Source organism: Ictalurus punctatus, chromosome 16, assembly GCF_001660625.3.
Source record: "Ictalurus punctatus breed USDA103 chromosome 16, Coco_2.0, whole genome shotgun sequence".
NCBI classification, from domain to species: Eukaryota; Metazoa; Chordata; class Actinopteri; order Siluriformes; family Ictaluridae; genus Ictalurus; species Ictalurus punctatus.
In genome coordinates this window covers 1,909,300-1,931,500 of record NC_030431.2, presented here as the reverse complement: position 1 = coordinate 1,931,500, position 22,201 = coordinate 1,909,300, and the positions used below count along the sequence as shown (strand labels likewise).

Here is a 22,201-nt window from a genome sequence, read left to right as displayed (position 1 = left end):
AATGGAGCGCTAGTGAGAGATCTGATGGTCGCACACTTTATTACTTCTGAGGCCAGTTGCATAGACAGAAATGCTAGAAATTGAAAAGCAGTTTGGTGAGATGCTGTAGGCCATCAGTGATCTGGGTGTGGTTACGGTATGCTAAATACCTCCGAGTCTCGTTTCTGACAAGGCGATTCTCACCTGACGATAAGTTTTATTAGTAATGTGATATCTCTCAAATTCCTTCCAAATGAATTGCAAGTGTAAGATACGGTTAGTGTTCACAGATCGTTTCATTTTGTTACGCCCTTATCAAAATTTTATTCCAACTCAGGAGGATCAATTTGTCTTTTTTTTATTTTTTTTATTTGCCTTTTTCTTTTAGTTTACATTTTATTATTACACATACAGTACAAATCACCTTCTGCATTAAGTTATTATCGATGATATAATTTATTATACTTAATGACATTTTGTAATAAGCTTATAAATTATAGAAATAAATTCTATAAAAAAAATGAAAATATATATTTTAATATCTTAATTATTATTTTTATTATTGAAATGTGTATGTAATTTTTTATTTCTTGTTTTATGACTTAAATAAAATAAATTTAATGTAGTTAATTTTAGTAATTAAAAAAAAAAATCTATAATTCAACCCTTTCTAAAACCCTTTCAGCTGTGTATCGTATACAGTATATAAAGTACTTTAGAATTAAAAGATGATGACGATCATCATCATCTGTGTGGAATGTTGTTAGCCTGCTCGTGTTTGAACGCTCCTCGGGTCAGTGCACTAACTTTTTGCTCTCTGTAAGTGGAGATAAACCCGGGCCATGTTTAGCTTTCACGGTTTACTTGTTTAGGTAGCGCTAGCTTCCAGCTGTGTGTTTAGAGGGCTGGGATCTGAGGGATTTAGATCGAGATATGTTATAGGAACGGGCCTCTTGGGTCAAAAGCCCTGGCGTTTCAGCCGTGCTCGTAAAAGCACAGAGAATAGATCAGGGCTCGAGCGGAAGGGCGGACGGTTAAGGTCTCCTGAACTGAGCTTGAGATCGAGTTGCATTTGAGATCTTTAATAGCGTTTGATATACGCTTCACCCTCCTCACAGTCCGCTGTAGGAAAGCATTGGCCTCCTAACTGACCCAGATTCCACCATTACAGTCATCGAGCACGAGTGAGAAAATGATAGCATTTGGGATTGACCTAGAAGCAGTAGGACTATAAAAAGATCTGGCGATTTTATAAATCTAGATCATGCATCGGCAGCAGCTGTGGTCTATTTTGTGAGATTTGGGATGCTTAGATAGTGTCGCTTAAGATGTTTTTTTTTCTTCAATGTGTTAGCAAACTGGTTCAGAACATTCAGTCTGAGAGTACAGGAAGTGGGCCTGTTCAACAAAAACAAGTGCCACAAAAACTCCAGGCAGAACCGTCAGCTTGTGAATTCCATCATTCCTCAACTTGCCCTTCATCATCGCGGAACCGGACCTGCAGGTTTTCAGGGCTCTACCTATACGAGCGTGTGCAGCGACGACTCCGGCACGTTTCAGCTTCCATTCATGCTTTGTGCTTAGGTCAAATTCCAGTTCTTCCGTACCACACCCAACTTAGCCTTGCGCAACGGCACGGCGATTTCCGAGATAGCTGACTCCCACCGCATTAGACGCCTCTAATCATAGACATCATGTCTGTGTGTTTGTTTGTTTGTTTGTTCTTATTATTTTTTTCCACGTCCCGTATATCACGAACGGGCTCGGTTTTCTATAGCTCACCTTGTGGACCTCCGATTCTTTAGAACTCTTGGTTTTTTTTATGTTTATTTCGTCGTCTTGTTGGAATATCAGGCAATTTAAGAACTGTTCAAACTCGTAGAGTTTCATGCAGTCCAACTGAGGCAAAAGGGCAAAATTTTAACTGTGCAAAAAACAAAACAAAAAAAAAAACCTAACAAGACTTCTGGGTGTCCCCCCCCCCAACCCACCAAGAGTACACATGGTGCAGTGGATTCTCAGTGGCCCAGTTTTGCGATCACAGACAAAAATAACACACAGAAAAATCGTGAGTTGAGATTAATGGTGTAATATGACGTGCTCACCAGCAGGGATATTCACTGCGACCAAAGACAGGTTTTTAAAATGAAATGAACATCAAAAAGAGTGCGAGTGCTGCTACAATGCTCATCTAAACCAACCAATAGGAGGACGGTATAGGATTACGCAACACTCGCGGGACACTCACGAATACGTTAGTGACGATGTGAACAAAACAATTATCCTTATTATGTCGGGCTTACTTTTTCAAATAATCTTTGCGTTTATGCAAGTGCGTTTTCTGCATGAGCGCTGTCCGCCCTCTTCCGCATACACGTGCTCACAGATACCCGCGATTGGCTAGTGCTGTTCTGATCGACACTGGACAGAGTAACGCCGTTCCTTCCAGGAAGAAAGCACAGCGGATTTTTGCTCTCTCTGACTCTGCGGATGTCGGGATTCAGTCTCTTAATCAGCCGACGATCTGGCAATCGTTGCGTCATCGGGAGTGTCTTTGTCACCTTAAATTTGTTTTAACGTCGTGCAAAAGTTTGCACTCGTCCCTTTAGTATATGACGACATGTACGCCGACACAAAGATGACGCCCAGGTGTGTCCGGTTTATCCGAGTGTGCTGATGTTATGTAGAGCACTGCTTTACTAGCCACTAATTATTCCATTATGTCCTGTGATTGGATTGGTGTCTCATCCAGGGTTCCTGGAACACCCTGGAGTTCCCGAGATCGGCTCGGGATTCAGCCGACCAGGATAAGATGGTTTAATGAATATATATATATAATAAAGTATGTAATAACACTAAGTTAAAACTTTGGAGATTAAAATAAATAAATAAATAAAATAAATCACTTGCTTTCTCAGTTATTTCCAGTCAGTTTTGGAGGCACTCTGTCATGTCCCCGTCATTGTCCTCTGGCTGTTCCTCCATCATTACTTTGTCAATGCCTCCATTAAATATGTTTTTCGGCTTGGATTGGATTATATAACCGACCATCTTGGCGGCACACCAGCTGCCAAATGCATGAAGTGTGTGTCTGTCTGGCTGGAACAGCGCCATCCACTCTGCTCGAGTCCAAGTCACCCGGGTCGCTCTCCCCCTTCACGTCATTCTCACTTCATCTTCCTCTTTCGCAAGCTGTCACTCAACTTCCTGCCATGGCGTTGTTACTGACTGTCAGCGTGCCAGCTGTGGATGTGGGAGACAGGACAAAATTCAGCTCTGTTTAGAGTTGGATGGTTTTCCTTTTCACCACAGGATCAGGAAGTGAGTCCAGACATGGTTATAAGTTTATTACATACAACCCCACTTCCGAAAAAGTCGGGACCGCATGGGAAACGCTAATAAAAACAAAGAGGGGTGATTTGTAAATGTACTTCGACTCGTATTTAAACAAAAAACATATCCGATGTTTTACCTAATCAACTGCATGTTTTTGTTTTTTCTGAAGGTAAACGTACATTTTGAAATTGACGCGTGCAACACGTTCCAAAAAAGTTGGGACAATGGCAATTTAGGACTAATAGCGATGTGACCAGTTGAAATAAGAAGGTGATGTGAAACGAGAAGAAATCGTGTAATCGTAGTATATTAAGGAGTCTCCAAAAAAAAAAAAAAGCCTAGTCCTTCAAGAGCAAGGACGGGTCAAGGCTCGCCAATTGCCAACAGATGCGTCGGCGAATCGGTAGGATTTGGGGCTTTTCATCTTCTACAGCGCACAATATATGAACGAATGGGGGAAAATTCCACTTGCTAAACTTAACCAACCGGTGTCTTCAGCACCCAAACGCTTAATAATGTTATTAAAAGAAAAGGTGATGTCACAAAGCGGTAAACAAGTCAGCTGTCCCAACTTTTTCAGAATTGGGGCTGTAGACGGAGGGCACATGATGGCGAGCACGGCTCTCCTGTGGATAGTGGAAGAAGAGATTTGGGTTAAATCCTATTCGCCTATCACTTTGATTGCATTCTGTGTTATTTTGCATTAAAGAATTGTCTTTTAAACTAATTCATATCAAATATAATTGTTTCATTAGTGCGCTGGGTTTCTTCTTGGTCGACGATACGGTCAGGAAGTGAGAATTGCTTCTTATTTTTTTTTTTTTTTTCTTTTTCTGTTCTTTTTTTAAATCCATGTCCGATCAGGTTCAGCGAGTTGACCCTCGGAGATAAGGTCGCGCTCACCGGTGCGAATCTAAGCACAAATTTCAGTTCCCTTTAAAGACGATAAATACACACTGTTTAAACGTTGAATTTCATCGCCACACGAAAAAAAAGTTGTATAAGTATCTAACATCTGTCTAAATGTCTCTTTGGCATAATTTATGTGGCAAATCATTTCTCGAGTAGGACTATTCGCTTGATTATATATAAAAAAAAGCGAACTGTGATTCATTGCTAGATCCTGCAACCATTTGATCGTATAATTATCCTCCTCCGTCAAATTCTTCCACTCATGAACTATTTGAAATGATTTTATAGTGATGTATTTAGTAATTAGAAATAACGTGTGGTACATGAGTATTTACAACCGTACTACACAGTCGTACATTAAATGTAAAGTTGTTTACTGTACAGTAATACGTTTCTGCGCGTTTTCTTGCACGTTCACTCTACAAAACAACATATGGATTAGATCTAATCGACGAAATGCACGTCGCCACATGTTCGTATGTCGCAGGAAAAGACCGAACGATCGCGCTAATCCGTTCCCCTGCGGCATTCCGGCCTGTTTTGCGTGTCGTATGTTCACAATTGCACCTTATTTTTTTCACAGTCACTTGTATAAACACCCTGACGCCGTATCCACACGAACATGTTGTGTTGGATTCTAGCTGTGTGTGGTCTGTATGCTTGTGTCAAAAAAAGGATTAAGATGATTTCAGGGCGTCAGTCTTGTCTTCGTTGTGTTATTAAGGAAAACGCCATATCCCCCCCCCCCCCCCCTTAGGGTCATATGAATCTCTGGATGTGCAAGAATGCACCGTGCAAGCAAGCCTAAACTCGCTTGGCCTATCTCTACGAGGCACGATCGCTACATCCGGAGGCTGTTCGTGAATACTCATCAGATAAAGACACCTGTTAAGTTCTATGTCGAACAGTTAGTGTGCAGAAAGAGGAGGAGGAGGATTTATTTATTTTTGGCGCGTTTTCCACCCCTACCATCCACACAAGCATAATCTTTGGCTTGTTTTAGCATCAGTCGGACGCGTTCGTTCATATAACAGCTCCTGGAAATCCACTATCCTGAGCGATGTACCTCAAACACACGCCTGATCCACTTCGACAACACCTCGACTCACGAAGGTTCCTTATTATTCCTAGACTTGTCAGAGTGCTTCGTGTCGATCCTTCAGAACTGAACCGAAGAGCTCGTCGCTCACTTTTCCATGCTCTCAGAAGTCGGCTGTGGTTACAGACTATTAGGAGTGACACTCGATTGTCAGGCAGGTTGCGCAAACGTCTCTTTAGAAACACCAAAGGGGTCTATAGAGCTCACGGAAAGATTATGGATGTTTGCAAGTGCGCATCCGGGACTTCAGACCCGAGGACTATGAAGGAGATTCGAAAGCGCAGTTACTAGCGGAGGTGGGTAGAGTAGGCAACGTTTTTACACCCCTCCTTGAAAAAGTCTCCTTGAAAGACACTTGACTTTGTCTTTTATTTTCAGAACATGTGAACAGCACAAACTTGTCAACGTCTGTATTTAAACAAGACAACAGAGATGCAAAGAACAGACCATGGAACGGAACAGAAGAGAAAGTGTGTGTAGAGAGAGTGAGCGTGTCAACAGAGACCATGCCGAGTCAGCCTGAGGTACGAGGTACGACAACTGTTGGTGAGCAAAGGCTTGTTCTCACCAATGTAACTAGTAGTAAGATGGCTAGTAAGGTCGCTACCACAAAGGTAGATAATCGGGTAACGTTGCTAGCTAACATGACGGTAGCTAGTCGTGCTGTCGCTAACTTTTGAATGACCTGCGTTTGCTTTTCTCACCAGCGCAGTTCTTCATCCGTATATTCTGGCTCGAACGTTCATGGCTGGGTGTCACCGTGTTGCAGTAATTTAAAAAATTCTTATCCGTTGAGTCATTTTTTTTTTGAGTCTTGTAGCTAGCCATCTAGCTTCCCTGAACATACCATTATCTATTTCTTTCCCCTCCCACCTATAACCATCGTAGTCTTTCAAATATTGCGTCCACCTTCATTAATGTAAATTAAAATTGTACGTCAAACACATCACTACAGACTGGCCGTCTTTTGAGTCATAAGTCTGTAATGAGGAAACAAACAGATGGGATTATTTTCCAGTAGCTCTGACACCGTCTGCCCGGACTCATGATGATCGTGATGATTGCACAGCGTTAGCATTGACTGGATTAACCAGCAGTGCTAAAAATAAAACCTGGCTTTAGACAGAAGCAAGTCCCACGCTGAAGTACTGACAGGCAGGGCCTGATTGGACAAATGGGAGCTTCTGATTTTGTGCCAATGACCTGGCAGTCCAGTTTGTGTTTGGTTTGGCCAGGGCAGAGTCCAGATCCCAGGCATTTTACAAGCTCTGCAGTTAAGGTGTGGAGTTTGATTGCTGGTATTAGCATTTAGCTCGAGCGAGCTAATATTTGGTCTTGTTTTTCTAGAATTGTTGCTCTCGCACCCCTATGTCCTGTGAGCAGAGAAGTACCCATAAAGAGCTGGACCATTTTGAATGTTTTGATCACACGCTGCGGTTATATCTTCTGGAGGAATTCGGGAAGAATGGGAAAATTCGCTATTGAAGCTCATGCGTTTCGTAGCACAGAGTGAATTTCAGTGCAGTCCTTCTCTTCCTATTCCCTTAGAGACATGAATGACTTTGTTTCTCCATATTGTTGTGCACAACAGATGAGTGAAAGTCACAGTAGGCTGTTTCCTGTCATGTTTGCCACGGAGTCTGTTTCTTCAGTCTAGTCACAGTTTTGAGCCGGTCCATATTTTCTGGTCACGCGCGTGTCATTAGACATCCTCGGCCCAGCCACTGTGCCATCTGTCAGCATGGCACACTCTCCTGCAGAGCATGTGCTGGGTGTCATATCTGCCCGGCTGCTTCCGAGTTTGGATCGGGGGAGGGGAATATCTCAAATCCAAAAAAACCTGATGAATTCTAATGAACTGGGACTAATGTGGGTTAATGTCTTACCGTGGCACAGTTCACTTGGCAGTTGAAGCAGATTATCGTTTCTGCTCCACCTGTCTGAGTAATCTGGAGGTAAATAAATGAGAGATCCTATAACTGTTTGCCCGCCCGCTGTGCTTGAAAGCCTTTACAGCTGACATTGTGTGGGTGAGGCATGCGTCTGTACCTGTAGAGACACTAGAGAGAGTGAAAGAGCATTCAGAGCCGTGCCGGGTACAGTAACACTTTTACTCCAGCGATGCTGGAGAAGCCAGGCTGATTGGATGATTAGATGAGATGGATGATTAGATGAGTTGGATGAATGATTAGATGAGGTTGGTTGAATGAGATGGATGGATGATTAGATTAGATGGATGATTAGATGAGGTTGGATGAATGAGATGGATGAATGATTAGATTGGATGAATGATTAGATGAGGTTGGATGGATGGGATGGATGGATGATCAGATGAGGTTGGATGGGACGGATGATTTGATTAGATGAGTTGGATGAATGAGATGGATGAATGATTAGATTAGATGGATGATTAGATGAGGTTGGATGGAGAGGATGGGACGGATGATTTGATTAGATGAGTTGGATGAATGATTAGATTAGATGGATAATTAGATGAGTTGGATGAATGAGACGGATGGATGATTAGATGAGATGGCTGATGGATGCATGATGAGTGCCTGTTCTTAATCAAAGTCTTGTGATAGCCACGCCCCCACCGATCCACCACACCCAATCAGAAGTGGCATTCTTTTCCCATGCTCCCAGTTTGTGTGTTCCAGCCTTTCACCATCATACATGCATGACAGGAAGTCATGAAGGCTCGCTTCAAATTGTCCCCCTGTACATGAATTTGATTCTTTCTAAATTTTGCTGTGACAGAGCTGAAACCAAGTCCCTCTGACTGTAAGATGAGGTAGTGAGCTGGAGCCCCCTGGTGGCTGTATTTTGTCATCATTCTGGATGTGAATGCTGTACAGATTGTCCTAATACTCAACCCCCAAAACACCCCCCACCCCCACCCCCATTTCCACTGTATACTTACAGTGGGGGGGGGGGGGGGGGTGTTAACTGTTGATCACAATGGAAAGATATGAATAATTATCAGTATGATGATTGTGTAACTCAAATCTCCCATTCCCATATTCCCAGATCTGTTGATGTGCCCATTTTTCACATGATCCAATTCCAACAAAGAAGCTGTATGACATGTATATGGATACGATAAGGTTTTCTGTTTAACGTTTATGGAAGGAGTCTCCAGTGTCAGAGTTGTCTAATTAACTTTAATCAGTAGAAATAAAGAGACGCTTCTTGGCTGCCTGTTTATAGCTGAAATCACGTCAGTGATGAACGGACTAACTTGTTTGAGGTTCCAGATCCTTTAACATGACTATAAATGGATTAAAATGGTATTTTTCTATACCAGTATGTCCCGAAGTGGTTTATTCCTTAATTATGACCCCATGTCTGTCACAAGAGACAAGATTAGAGGAAGAGGGATTTATGGGTGGAGTCGGATGATTTGAGTGGATGGTGGTGGGGGCACACGTGTCTGTTTGGCTGTTATTTTTAGCTCCTTCAGTATGCTGTGGCAGCTGTTCGCCTTTCCCTACTTGCGTTGGGCATTACTTTACCTCACCGCTCACTTCACACACAAACACACACACACACACAGACCAGCCTGGACACACACAGACTTCCACCCAACACACATTGACCGGCTCGGATCCACGTGAAGGCAGGGATACGACTGGATTATAGCTGTGAGTGATTGTGATGGTATCAGACTGACTTTGTGGTGTGTTTTGTGTGTGTGTGTGTGTGTGTGTGTGTGTGTGTGAAGATAAGAGTGCCAAGACTTCACTGGCTTTACTGAGGCCTCTTCTCTATTTATAGTGAAGCTCAGGCTGCTGCTGGAGGTTTCAGTCCTGAGTTAGAGAGACTGAATGGAGTTTGCAGTGACTCGGAGGAAGTCTAAACATGTAGCATGTGCATGTAGTAAACATTTCTACAAAATATTATCGTGGGTGTTTCACCACATCATTATTATCATCGCAAGCCGTTGTCATTATACCACTACGAGACAAGGATGACTACGAGACGAAAAAAATGCACCATTTTTTCCCCCCTCTAACTATTTATTTCCAGCCTTTAGTTTCACCTTCATCCTACCGACTGGGTAGCGCAGACCCCTGAGGTGTACTTTTTTTTTTAATCATATCTCACAGGTGTTCTGTTTGAATTAGTGCTTTTTAAAGCTACCAAATGTACTCGGGTCCTGGGGTCCTGGCGATTCTCGAGTCTGGTTTTACAGCCTGCGTTCGCTCTCTGAATTTATTGAAAATGTATTCGTTCTGTACTCTCAGGCTTGTTTCAGCAAATCAGCCGTCAACAAAGCAGAGGACCTTGATTGCACTACAGCGAGCCTGATTTATTAGACACGCATTCGAGTTAATGGAGTGTTATGAGAGCTGAGAGGACGGTTTTAACAAACATTGCCTGTAGTTACATACGCAGGCATGAAAGAGCAGACGTGAAAAAAAGTGCCCAAGTACATTGATATGTTTTGCTTTCATTAATACGGTGCGTTAATTTAAACATTAACACACTTTTTTTTTTTTTTTAAACTAACTTATTAACCACTGTGTATATATGTACATTATATGTGCATATAACACACTTTGTTATTATTGTTGTTGTTGTTGTTGTTGTTGCTTCTATAGTAAATGACACAGGGACTTTATGGGACTATTTTTTGTTTTAATTTTCTTCATTTAGTTTTAACAGCGAGAGCGCGAGATAAATAAAACGGATGTTTAAAGCTGCTATAAAATGAATATTAACAGGAACTCGCTACATTAAGTGTAGCTATAAATGGGGGGGGGGTTCACTTGTTCTCTAATAATAAAAAAAAAAGTTTAGTGTTTCCAGACTATTGTGGTTTAAGAGGAACGAAAGACTTTGGGGTGTGCTGTTGTTGTTGTTATATAAACTTATTTCCTTGTATCATATATACGTATCTATCTGTCTTGAGGATACATGCTAAGGTTGTGTATAGTTGCCTGTCAATGATGGATTAGTCAGTACTAAGTTTTATGACAAAACGGCAACTAAACAATGAAAATTGTTCTTCTGCACCAGCTACTATGGACCAAGACTAATTTATTAAATATTTGTACCCATGTAAATAAATAAAACGTTTGTATCTCATGCTAGTTCGTGACGAGCCCTCGTTCAGGCTTAGGTTTCTTATGGACTTCAGGCTATGTGTACGTTTGCATGTCTACACACTAACCAACCAGTTCAAACTGTGTTTGAATGATCCATGAGCTGCATTCCTGAGTGACTCATTCTGCCTTTTCCTCCATTGTCCTCTCTCCTACTTTCCCCAGCTGATCATTTCATCCCACGCTCCATAGCCCACCTGTCCAGCTGTTTCACTGTGAGGATCCGCCAGCTGTGAAACACCTGTCCCATCAGCGCTCCATCTCATCTACCCAGCGCCTTCTTTTACAATTCTTTCTTTCTCTCTCTTTCTATCATAGCTCCTCTCCTCCTTTCCTCTGCTGTACATTCTCTCTCGCTCTCTCGCTCTCTCTCGCTCTCTCTTTTTTTTTCTCTCTCTCTCTCTCTGCTTTTTTTTTTGTCCCGCTCGGCCCATGACCACAGTGCTGCCTCCATGGCTTTCTCATCCCGCTTTTCATTCTGGGAAAAAAAGGGAAGTGGAGTTTCGTCTCTGTGCTCTTCTTGCTGCATGTATACTGCATTTGTTTCTTGAAAGGAGCATGAAGTCGTTGCGTTACGACGGAGGCGATCGTAGCCGAAGAGTTCAATTTGTATTTCAACTCACCTAGTGGTGATGGAGGAGGAGGAAGAGGAGGAGGAGGCCAAGCCTCAGTTTTGGCTTCATTCCTAAACATTCGTTTGATCAGATTCAAAACCTTTTTTGTTCAATCTTTTATTTTATTTACCTTGTCGATGTTTGTGACGGACATTTTCCATCCAGAGTTCTAGGGTGATGCGACTACCAAGCTTTAGCTCAGGTGCTCAGTGTTAGATCGGAAAGCATGTACACCTGCGTACCGAGTAGCTGTAATCATTCAGCTTCAGCCCGGGTCTAACCTTTACACCATTCTGTCCCGCGTTTCTCTAGGTTAAAGACGAAAACACGCCAAGCCCCAAAAACCCAAGTGTAAGTTCTGATCGTGGATTTGTGGATTTGTTTAGACTCCTTCATCCTTGAAGTGCTAACAGCAGAGTCTAGACCATGGGTTCAGAAACTTTTGACAGTCAAGGACTCTTCATTGAAAAACATTCAAACTTTTTCAGAAATTTTGGCTTATTATTTATAGAAGTCCTACAATCTAAGTCTTTCTACTAACAGAACCCATTCGTAAGAAAATCGCCATTGACATTATGTATAGGCTTAATCGCGTTGACGATGGGCCTCCTGGATATGCTCCCTGGACCCCTGGGATTTCTGGACCCCGCTTTGAGAACCACAGTTCTAGAGATCACAGATTTCAGACGGCCGAATGCTTTCGTCAGGCTAAATCATTCAGATCTTGGAACCTCCTGTTTAAGCCGCCGTGTCTTGTTAATCTCAGAAGAAACGTTGGCTCTCGGGTTATTATAACGTCGTATGACCTCATGCGGAGTGTGGCAGGATGATTCCTGTCTCTTCAGTGGAACGTAGAAGGAAGCACGTTGCTGCTCTTTCTCGTTTATTTTGGCCGCTTGCCTGTCTTGGGTTCTCTATAATCAGATTTTAGAGTGGCTTCTGTTTTTCCACTGTTTCAAGGAAGTGCAATGGAATGCATTAATGGAGAAGTTGACGTGGGTAATGGAAGAAGAGTATTATTATTATTATTATTATTATTATTATTATTATTATTATTAAGGCTTTATTCTCAATACGATGAGGGTGATTTTTGATTTTTTTTTTTTTCTAAGCTTATACAAAGTGGTTATTATCTGAGAGACTGAGCTAGCTGTTCTCTTTCGGAAACGTTTTTGAAACCTGTTTGCTAAAGTATTACAGGGATCTGCTTCAAATCTGTTTTTAAGCAAGCCTAGTCATATTGACAGCGAGTAATCGACGAGTCCTGTAGATGATGCATGGGATTGCTGTAATACAAAATGCAGCCTTTCCCCTTTAAATCTGCTCCGGTGATGCTGCTGCAGCCGTGCACTGTGGTCGCAGATTTATTTTCCTCAGAGCATCAGCGCACGTGATCCTCCGAGCCAGGCAGCATGGTCTTCTGACGGACACATCCATCCCTCCTCTTTCCACCAATCCTGGCTACACAGTGACTGGGAGGGACGTCTGGAAAGACCGAAGGCAACGGCGAGAGGGAGGAGACAAAAAAAAAAAAAAAAAAAGGACGGTGATCTAGACGAAAATAGTTAAAGACAGGATGGGTCAGAACAAACGGGGGGTGTGTGTGGAGCATGCGAGCTTGCGTGTGTGGTAGTTCTTGTGCGCTCCATGGAGATGGGTTCAGAGCTGGAGTCTGTTCGACGTGCTGCTGCCTTCAGAGGAGTGATGGATTCTGCTCCAAACTGGAAAAGGACCAGCACTATCACCTTCAGGATTGATATGAAGGTCTGTCTCAGTACAGAGCTAAAGAAGCCTGAGATTCTCTCACTTCTCTCACTATTGGGATTGTTTTTCTCGCTGATCTGTTGGTTAGTGATGTCTGAAAATTTGATGATGTGGAATATTTCAGCTGTTTGCATCACATGCTGGCCACGGTCCAGTTTCCTTTATGGTGGATCGTAGACAGTCAGATTCCAGGGCTTGAAGCCAGTGTTGCATTGCAGTGCCCTATGCTTCTTGTCTTGATGTGGCTGCCTGATGTGTGGAATCTTTTCTCACTCTGTGCTAGCATTGAAAAGGTTGAAAGCAGTCAGTAAGGAGCTGGATTAGTTAAGTGAGGGACCAGAGAAATCAGGATCTAGGATGTAACCTAGGGAGGCCACACAAGGTGGTTGTATATAAATGGGTGGTTTGGCAGGAAGTGTTTTGTTTCTTTCCTGAGAGTATCACTGGGTTCAAATGGAAAGTAGCAACATGTAGAGTGTATAACCTCAAACAAATGGCTGCCTGAAGTCTGTGATCTTTTGATTTGTTTGATAGATACTGTGGTCAATCTCTTTGGTCAGTCTTAAATGGATATATAAATAAAATATGCCCATCAAGATTATAGTGCCTAATAATTTCTTGACAGCTGATTCAACAATAATTTTTGACTAATTTTGCCATCTTCCAGTTTCTTATCACTATGAATTGTGTGTGTGTGTGTGTGTGTGTGCGCAGTCAGACAGTGAGTGCAGCATGAGTGCTCAGTCTCCCGCTGTGGTGGACGGAGCGGGTGGTGGAGCTTGTCGTGATCCACCAGCCTCTCGCAGGGTTTCCGATCCTCCTGCAGAGCCGAGAAGCAATAGCAGCATCAGTGGCCCAAGCCAAGCACGCAGGGTGGTGAGTAGGGTCAAAGAGGAACCGCCACCTACCCCTGTGCCCAACAAACCTGCCTCTACTTCCACCTCGGTGCCCAAATCCAGTAAACCCCCTACTGTAGCTTCTCATGATGATGATATCTCTATGGGGCTCACCAGTCTTATGGGGCGTGGGAGGACCAGAGAGCACCGTGCTCGGTCAAGAGCTGGAAAGGAGGCTAAAGAGAGTGACGGAAGTCCAAAACCAGCGGAGGAGACAAAACAAGAAGCCCCTGATAACACATCCTCTCCTCCTTGTATTGTGACTAAATCCGACACCACTCCTACTGTGGCCTGTGGTTCTGCCCCTAAACCAGATCCTGTCAACTCATCCACTGAGTCTGTCCCTAAAGCTAAACCAGACCCATTAGCTCCACCTCCTGGTTTTATCCCAGCCCCTAAACCCAACCCGCTTGCCCCACCTTCTGGCTTCAGCCCACCTCCTAAGCCAGACCCCCTAGCACCACCTGTTGGGTTTGTGCCTGCCCTGAAGCGAGACCCTTTTGCCCCCGTGTCAGGGTTTATCCCCAGGGCCAAAGTGGATCCTCTGGCACCCCCTGCAGGTTTTATTCCTGTTCAGCGACCTGCTGCGGTCCGGAAACCTGAGGTACAGATGGCATGTGACAGTGTGAAGCACTAACACAGCTCACCTGACTGATGTGGCATGGATTTTAACCCAACGATAAGATTAAAAAGTATGTTGTTGATTTTTCCGAGCCCATGGTTATTTCTGAACTATTATGGAGCTACTCTGTTATGAAATCAGTGGCAGGGATTCAAACCCGACAAGCAGTTCATCGTATTGTGTCAATTATTAACCTGATTATTTTGGTATTGCCAGCCCTGATGATTAGATTATTCTGTGGTGTTGCGGATTTTCTTATTGTGCTTCCACCACTAGTTGCCGGCATTATGCATTCACGTATGCGTCCGTCCATCCGTCAATCTGAGATCATCGTTCACTCCGTATCTCCTTTACGAGAGGTTGAACGGTTTGTAGGATTTATGTTGTCAGCAGATGAACTGATTTAGATTTTGGAATTGATCCAAACAGGGCCAAGGTCACAAATATCTGAAATTCTGAAACGGTTTTTCTTCAATACCGTCCATCTTGTCTGAAGTATACTAGACTTGGCGGTGGCGATTTTTACTTATTTATTTATTTTTAATCTTGCATTTTTCAAACAAGGATTTGGAACAGTTCTGCTTTGCAATCGTGAAACGGAACCATCGTCCGTCTTTCCAATATGTCGACTTTGCAGTTGAGAATTTGGACTAGCATGACTAGCATCCTAAAGGATTTGTAAAAAATTTTTTTTTAAACTTAAGAAAGGTTTCTAAATAGAACCTCCTTAAGAAGCTAGAACTAATAATCATTCAAAAACTTAATCGAAGAACGCTTCGGGAACTCTCTTCCCTAACAGGAACCCTTAAAGGTTATATGTAGTGCGAGTGTTTCCCTTTTATAGAGAGTAGCACTCGTTTTCTAAGAGTGTACACACATTTCTTGGATTAGATTTTTTTGGGGAAAGGCTTGGAAGTTCTTTGTAGAACCAAGAAGATCTTGCTTCTGGAAAGTTATCCACCCCAACCCCCCCCCGTGTGAAACCTTTATTTTGTAAGTTTGTAGTTTAATGTGTGGTATTGGATTTCAAAGGTATTTTCGGTGCTAATCATGCATTAACTTTGCAGATTAGAGTAAATTGGTATATAATATTGATAACACGTTGTATATTGATATTGCTTGTACTGTGATGTAAGTTTTGCCCGTTTGAGAACCGGTGCAGTGCCACGCTTTGTGCATGTCGCATGTTTTTATTTCACTGGTAAACAAGTGTGAGTGTGTGTGTGTGTGTTTTCTGTTAGTGTATACATTCATTTTATTCACTCTTCCTCATGAACATTTGGCTGTGTATCATGTTGTGTATCACTCTGAAGGTAAAAGGAGCATCTCGGTCTCCTGCACCAGCTGGGAAGCCTATCTCTGGGGCCACTGCTGTCGGCCAACAGGTGTGTCGTAGTGCCGTCCTGTGTGTGTGTGTGTGATGTACGTAGTGAGCACATGGTAGCTGTTTATGGAAGAAAGTACGTCTAGTGTTTTAGATCTGAAGTGCAAAATATGTCTGAAAGTGAAAGTTCTTCTTGTTTGAAGACGCAATTGCATCACTCGGTGAAATATCAGTCAGTGTTTTGTACTGTAAATACTCACACAGCAGCGTATATCTGTCCTCTGTCTTCACTTTCCTCTCTCGGTTCCTTTCCTGATTGGTTTTAGCTGCAGAAATCTCTGCTGGTCCCCACCGAGGAGAATCACAAGCGTCTGGAGAAGGTCCTCACTGTGGACAAACCCGTAACAGTCTCTTTCTGTCTATCTACCCTGTTTTCTTTCTCTCCTCAGCTTGGCTGTGTGTCTCTCAGCTTTGCTTCCAGCGTGACAGGTGGTCTGTCTCCACCACACACACTCACGCGCACGCACACCGCCATCTCCCAGAACTCAATGTCCGTTTAGATACCAGAGGGGTTCAACTTGATCATATGCTCAAATCATATGCTAAAATTATCCGGCAGTAGACTAGTGGTCCGGGACTCGTTTATCAGGCTTTAATTTTGTAATGAAAAGATGATGATGGACACAGCACCACCTAGAACGAAGCAGCATTAGCATCGTTAGGGCTCTGTGTATATGATTTTCAGACCGATTATTAGGCAAGAATGGGATGTCTATCCAAAAAAAAAAAAAAAAAAAGAAAGGGCCATTGATATCAGAAGCCCTGAAGTGGAAAGTGGAGAATGTGTCCTGAGACAGATTTCCTTTTTTTTTTTACCTACTTATTACTGCCTTGTATAATGTAATGACTGGAAAATGATCCTAAATAAATAAACTAAATAAGCTTCCTTAAACTTGTGATGTCAGGTTGTTAATAGGAATGAGTCCAGTGGGAAGCCGAACTTTAATTCCAACAGGACAATTATGACAATTGAACTCAACTAGGGCTGCATTGGTAGGACCTGTCATTTCCCACAGATTGGTTCAAATACCAGGTTCAATTACATTTTATTGTTGGTGTGACATTTAATTTGACTCTCTGAATAATCTTTTGTTTATTTCATCCATCAATGCGACGCTTGATCTCGTCTACCACTCATAGGTTTTTTTTTTTCTTCAGATGATCATTTCATTTGTAAATAAATTTAAAATAAATCCATCAATGAACCATCATCAGCTCAGCTAACGTGATATTTGTGAATGCACGGCGGATAACCGAATCGGTTAATTCTTTTAAAACGTCTCATTTGAATATATTTTGATACATTTAACAACAACAAAAAAAAATCTAACATTTATTTAAACATTTTTTAAACATAAACTTTCCTACGGACCCCCTGCAATTACATCACTGACCACTAGGGGTCCGCGAAATCACCGCACTAGACGGTCGAGTATATAAAGCATAGTGTAAGTGCACGGTACGTCATTTGGGACACAACTTTAGTATTTACTCTCCGGAGTCTTCTGTTTTTGGAACAGAAGTAATGTAGTGAGTAAACGTACCGCACGCAGACCAACTACTCAATAATGAGATTCGTCGACGACGATTTTCATAATCGATTATTAGCGATTTTATCGATTGGTTGTTGCAGCTCTAAACTCAACATACATTCAATCAGATCCTTTTTTTTTGTTGTTGTTGTTCAATGATTGCTTAGATTTGAGCCTAATACACTGGCTTTTTCAAGATGAGACGATTTTAAAGAAGAACTCTGGAGACACCAAATAAAATGTGTTGCATGGGTTTATCAAGAATGAAGGCTTTCTTCTTTGTCTGGATTGATCACAAAGGACTATTTGTAGAGCTAAAATAAAAAATTGTGGAAACATTTCGTTCAACAGCAAAAAAATGTCACAGGAATCCGAGAAGTTCTTTGCATTTTCCACCTTCCTCATAAGGGCTTCTGTACGTCTTTGGCAGCGATAATGGTTTCCTAAATAAAACCCAAGGAATGGAGCGTTACGTTCTGAACGCTTCATTTCCACCGTCCCATTTTGCACACGGATCATTTCTGACTTTTCCATTTTTCTTATTCCTTGTCTTTTTCCTCCCTCAGGCTCGTCTCCCATTCCCCTCCCCCCAGTGAACATCACTTCTCAGTATTTCTTCCTTCGCTATAGATGCTTTCTAGCTTTTTGACTGAGAAACTGTGAGGAGGACCTGTTGTCTAAAGATTGCTGTTATTCTACATGCTTCTGCCTTGCTCAAATCGCTATTTTAACCAAAACAGCTTCTTGTTTGTATCCGAGGCGTTCGACTTGCTAAGTGCGTGTTGTTCGCGTTCCTGAAAATGACATTTGACCTTGCTCATAAACCCTATCTTGCCCCATGTGAATGTGCAGGAAGACCCCGTGGCTGTCCTGCAGGTGGCCCACGCCGCTTCTCTACCGCCCAAGGTCTGACCGTAGCTGTGCAGTGTATTAACCTGGAGTGTTTTAGTTAGTACCGAGTGTCGCATGTAGCACGTACACCCGTTTCCTTTGTGGAATACTGAGAGGAGTGTTTGGTTTGTTGCTCTGCCACCATTGGAAATAACGAAGCCAGATCCTCTCTGTATTCCTGCTTGTTTCCTGGACGTTGTCACACTGTAGATGCTTGCATAATTTCACACACTAGCTTGAGTTAAATTTGCTTAGTTAAATAGGACGCCTTTCCTCAGCATGCGTTTGGTTCGTGGCGTCCTACATCCGAACTGCAAGTGTTTGTTACCCAGATCCAGACGGTCATATCGAAGTGTCTAAGACTAGCAAAAGAGGAACAACCACCGAGTGTGAAACTGCTGCACTCGGCTGCAGGTTTCACTTCACACTTTTTCAGACACGTATCCGCTATTTGAGTGTGTGTGTGTGTTTGAATGATTATGCCGCCCTTCATCCTTCCTGCTATGTAGAAGTTCAGGGGACGCGACTAGTGCTTGGCCCCCTTCATACGGCACTGCATTACGGTGTAGTAGTGAGTCGCGGCCATGGTAAGTAAAAGGTTTTGCGTGTAAGCGCACCGTTTCCTGATTCCTCTCCGACTCATCTTGTCCCCTGCAGGTGAAGACCGAGGAGCAGATCGCTGCAGAACGAGCCTGGTTCGGCACAGAGAAAGTATGGCTGGTTCACAAAGACGGCTTTTCTTTAGGTAAGCAGACCTTCCGCGTGTTGAAAATTGAGCTCGTCGATATAACGTATAGCTTTACTGACTTGTTCATTCAAGTCTATTACTGTCTTTTTCTGCACCTTTAAACACAGAAAACAACCGATGAAGCGCTTATTGATCTGCTGATCAAGCAGTCGTTTTGGCATTATACCACAGTGCTATCGGATAATTGAATGAATCCGATTGGTCGTGAAGCGTCGATTCATTCTCTATAACGACGGCAGGTGCGCTGTATAATCGAAGGTTAATACTAAACACATTTTTAAAAACAGGCTTTTATTTATCAAAGAAACGCACATAATTGTGAATACAGTGGCGCTTTCTATGAGGAGATGTTTATTTTATTTGTGGAAGGATTCCGAGCAATCCTGTACGGACTGAATAGCCAGGCTTTCATACTAGGGAAAGGGTTTCGATGGGTTGTTGTTTTTTTTTTTGTGATGTGGATAAAATTGGTATAAATGGTTTGTCGGTCTGTTATGAAAAACCATGGAAATGTTTCTGACAAGAAAACAACACCTCAGCTCTGCGTAGCTTTCGAGTGGAATAATGTATCGCGTCAAAAGCCCCGTTTGACAGATGAAATCCAAGACGCTTAAATGACGTGAAATTTCAGACTCTTTATAAACGTAACACCCAAGCAGTCTTACCCCAGCTGTTCGCCGCGCCAGCTTGTAAATGTGGCCCGTTTCATAAAAAATTCATTTCTAAATACAACGCCAAACCGGAGACGCACGTAAATATACACCGAAGCTGCAGAGCCTCTCGCAACAGGCCTGTTTCTGTGTGTGTTTCTGCAGCGACCCGGCTGAAGTCAGAGGACGGAAGCGTTCCAGAGGGGAAAGTGAAGATCCGACTGGAACACGATGGGACGATTCTGGATGTGGACGAGGACGATGTTGAAAAGGTGGGCCACGTGGGCTCGGTCTTAATCCCAGCCATTTAAATCCCCGCTGTACACGCCTCTGAGTGTGTGCTTCTCTCAGCTTGTCATGAATCAACACCTTCGCAGCACCTCAGTTTTAAATAAATCAAAAAAACTAAATGTTTTGTTTCCATATCTAGCTTTCATTTCTTTAGTTGTTTGGATGAGGTGTTTTGGGATTCGGGAATGACGGGCGTTTGTCCTTCCTTCGTCTCTAAGGCGAACCCTCCGTCGTCTGACCGCGTGGAGGATCTGTCTTCGCTGCTCTACCTGAACGAGTCCAGCATCATGCACTCGCTGCGACAGCGCTACGGAGGAAACCTCATCCACACGTACGCCGGGCCGAACATAGTGGTCATCAACCCCGTCAGTGCGCCGTCCATTTACTCGGAGAAGGTGAGAGTCTCCACATGAGGTGCGAAGAGAAACGCACTACTGACAAAAAAAAATATATAAGGATTTTGTATCTGTTCTCAGGTGATGCACATGTTTAAAGGCTGCCGCAAAGAAGACACGGCCCCTCATATTTACGGCGTGGCCCAGGCTGCGTACCGGAAACTTCTGACAACTCGCCAGGACCAGTCCATCGTACTGCTGGGTAAAAGCGGCAGTGGAAAAACCACCAACTGCCAACACCTGGTACAATACCTGGTGACCATCGCAGGCAGCAACAGCAAGGTGTACTCAGGTGAGGGATGGTGGATCAGCTGGGATTGGTTACACTCCCTGCAGGAGCGAATGTGCTCGGTCAGACCTTTCCCCACCTTTTGAATGTAAATCTCTAGTTTTAGGAAAGGCGCAGAAGCATAAATATATATATATATATAAAAACAAAACAAAACAACACCATATTTTTACACTTGGTTGACTGAGGTGGACAGGGTGTGCCTCTTATAGATATTTGTATACCAATAGTTGATCCAGCTTTTTGGGAATTCCACTTGAATTTGCATGCAGTGTACGCCAATATAAGTAGCTGCGTATAAAGTATATAATCTGTCTTCTGTGGCGTCTTCAGCTGAGAAGTGGCAGGCTGTCTACACCATCCTCGAGGCGTTTGGGAACTGTAGTACCTCCATGAACGGGAACGCCAGCCGCTTCTCCCACATCGTCTCTCTGGACTTTGACCAGGCCGGCCAGGTGGCTTCCGCTTCAACCCAGGTGCGAATCAGAACGTCGTTCGGCACGACCGATCACGAGAGACGATATTTCACGCATGTGTTCTCGTCCTGTAGACCATGTTGCTGGAGAAGTCGAGAGTGACGCGGTTCCCGGACGCTGAATCCACATTCAACGTTTTCTATTACGTGATGGCAGGAGCTGACAGTTCTCTCAAGTAAGACGCCTCCGATTTGTAGAAACGTCGTAGGACGCCCAATTCAGTCAGATGCGTTTGTGCTCTTGGAAGAACGTTCCGACTTGCGCCTAATGTTCTTCGGATTGTCCTTCTCCCGAATAAAGGGTATTTGTAGAACCTTATAACAGGGGGTTACGAGCATGGTCAAACCATTTTTTTTTTTTTTCATTTTTGCTATTTCGACCGATTTTGCTTCGAGAACATGAGATCATGGAGTTGCCATCTCTCATTTCAAATCGTGATGCTCGTGATGCTCGTGTTCATATATTATATGAATAATACAAATCTCTATATGATCTCACTTGAAGGAAATTTCATTTAAAAAAAAAAAAAGGTTCCGAGTAGAATCCCTTAATGAAGTTACAACGTTAGCAAGAAACCTTCGATCTAGACAGGATCTCGAGGCGTCTCTTAAGGCTTCTGTGTAGAACCTACAAATGTAGCTTTCCCTTTAGAAATGTTTCCCAGTAGAAGCTGAAAAAAGAAGCTAAAACCATTTAAGAAACTTTTCGTAAGCGTATAGTATTTTTAACAATCCAAAAAAAAAAAAAAATCAGTGTGTGTTTTAAACTCGGAAGCTTAAAAACGGTATTCAAAGCGCCCTTAAAAACCTTATAAATGTTTTTTAACGAGTTGTCAGTTTCAGCATGTATATATGGGTAAAATTATGTTACTAGATAGCTAGCAAACCGACAACGCGCTAGTGAGTGAGCTGGTCCCATATGCGTTTTTATTTTCCTTACTTGGCAACCCAAAATGTGAACTGAATAGCTCCACTCTAGGGATATCAATTCCCCTCTATAACCTTTCTATCATCTGAGATGCCCTAGAACCGCCACCGTGCACATGCTATGTTCCAGTTTTGTTTCGTTTTCTCCTTAACTCCGTTTCGGTGTGTGTGTGTGTGTGTGTGTGTGTGTGTGTAGAACCGAGCTGCACTTCAACCACTTTGCAGAGAACAGTGCCTTCGGGATCCTGCCTCACTCCAAGGCAAGCACCACCTCTACTTCATGTAAAAA

General features: G+C 43.0%; 1 protein-coding gene across 16 annotated transcripts in view; it reads left to right on the top strand.

Annotated features, from left to right (window-relative positions):
- Positions 1-22,201, top strand: part of myo18aa (myosin XVIIIAa) — a 64,672-nt gene that overhangs the window by 4,920 nt on the left and 37,551 nt on the right. For 4 of the 16 annotated variants that reach the window (XM_053687087.1, XM_053687088.1, XM_053687090.1 and 1 more), the window contains exons 1-14: positions 8,814-8,970; positions 10,600-10,926; positions 11,362-11,399; positions 13,527-14,312; positions 15,644-15,715; positions 15,981-16,055; positions 18,099-18,152; positions 18,795-18,882; positions 19,701-19,807; positions 20,045-20,221; positions 20,303-20,513; positions 20,844-20,986; positions 21,061-21,161; positions 22,109-22,172. In XM_053687087.1, the coding sequence (XP_053543062.1) occupies positions 10,887-10,926; positions 11,362-11,399; positions 13,527-14,312; positions 15,644-15,715; positions 15,981-16,055; positions 18,099-18,152; positions 18,795-18,882; positions 19,701-19,807; positions 20,045-20,221; positions 20,303-20,513; positions 20,844-20,986; positions 21,061-21,161; positions 22,109-22,172 (1,956 nt within the window). In that variant the 5' untranslated portion in view covers positions 8,814-8,970; positions 10,600-10,886. Of the gene's footprint in view, positions 1-8,813; positions 8,971-10,599; positions 10,927-11,360; positions 11,400-12,340; positions 12,813-13,526; positions 14,313-15,643; positions 15,716-15,980; positions 16,056-18,098; positions 18,153-18,187; positions 18,725-18,794; positions 18,883-19,700; positions 19,808-20,044; positions 20,222-20,302; positions 20,514-20,843; positions 20,987-21,060; positions 21,162-22,108; positions 22,173-22,201 lie in introns of those variants that run through there. The other 12 variants (XM_053687092.1, XM_047160814.2, XM_047160811.2 and 9 more) reach the window with 8 other exon arrangements.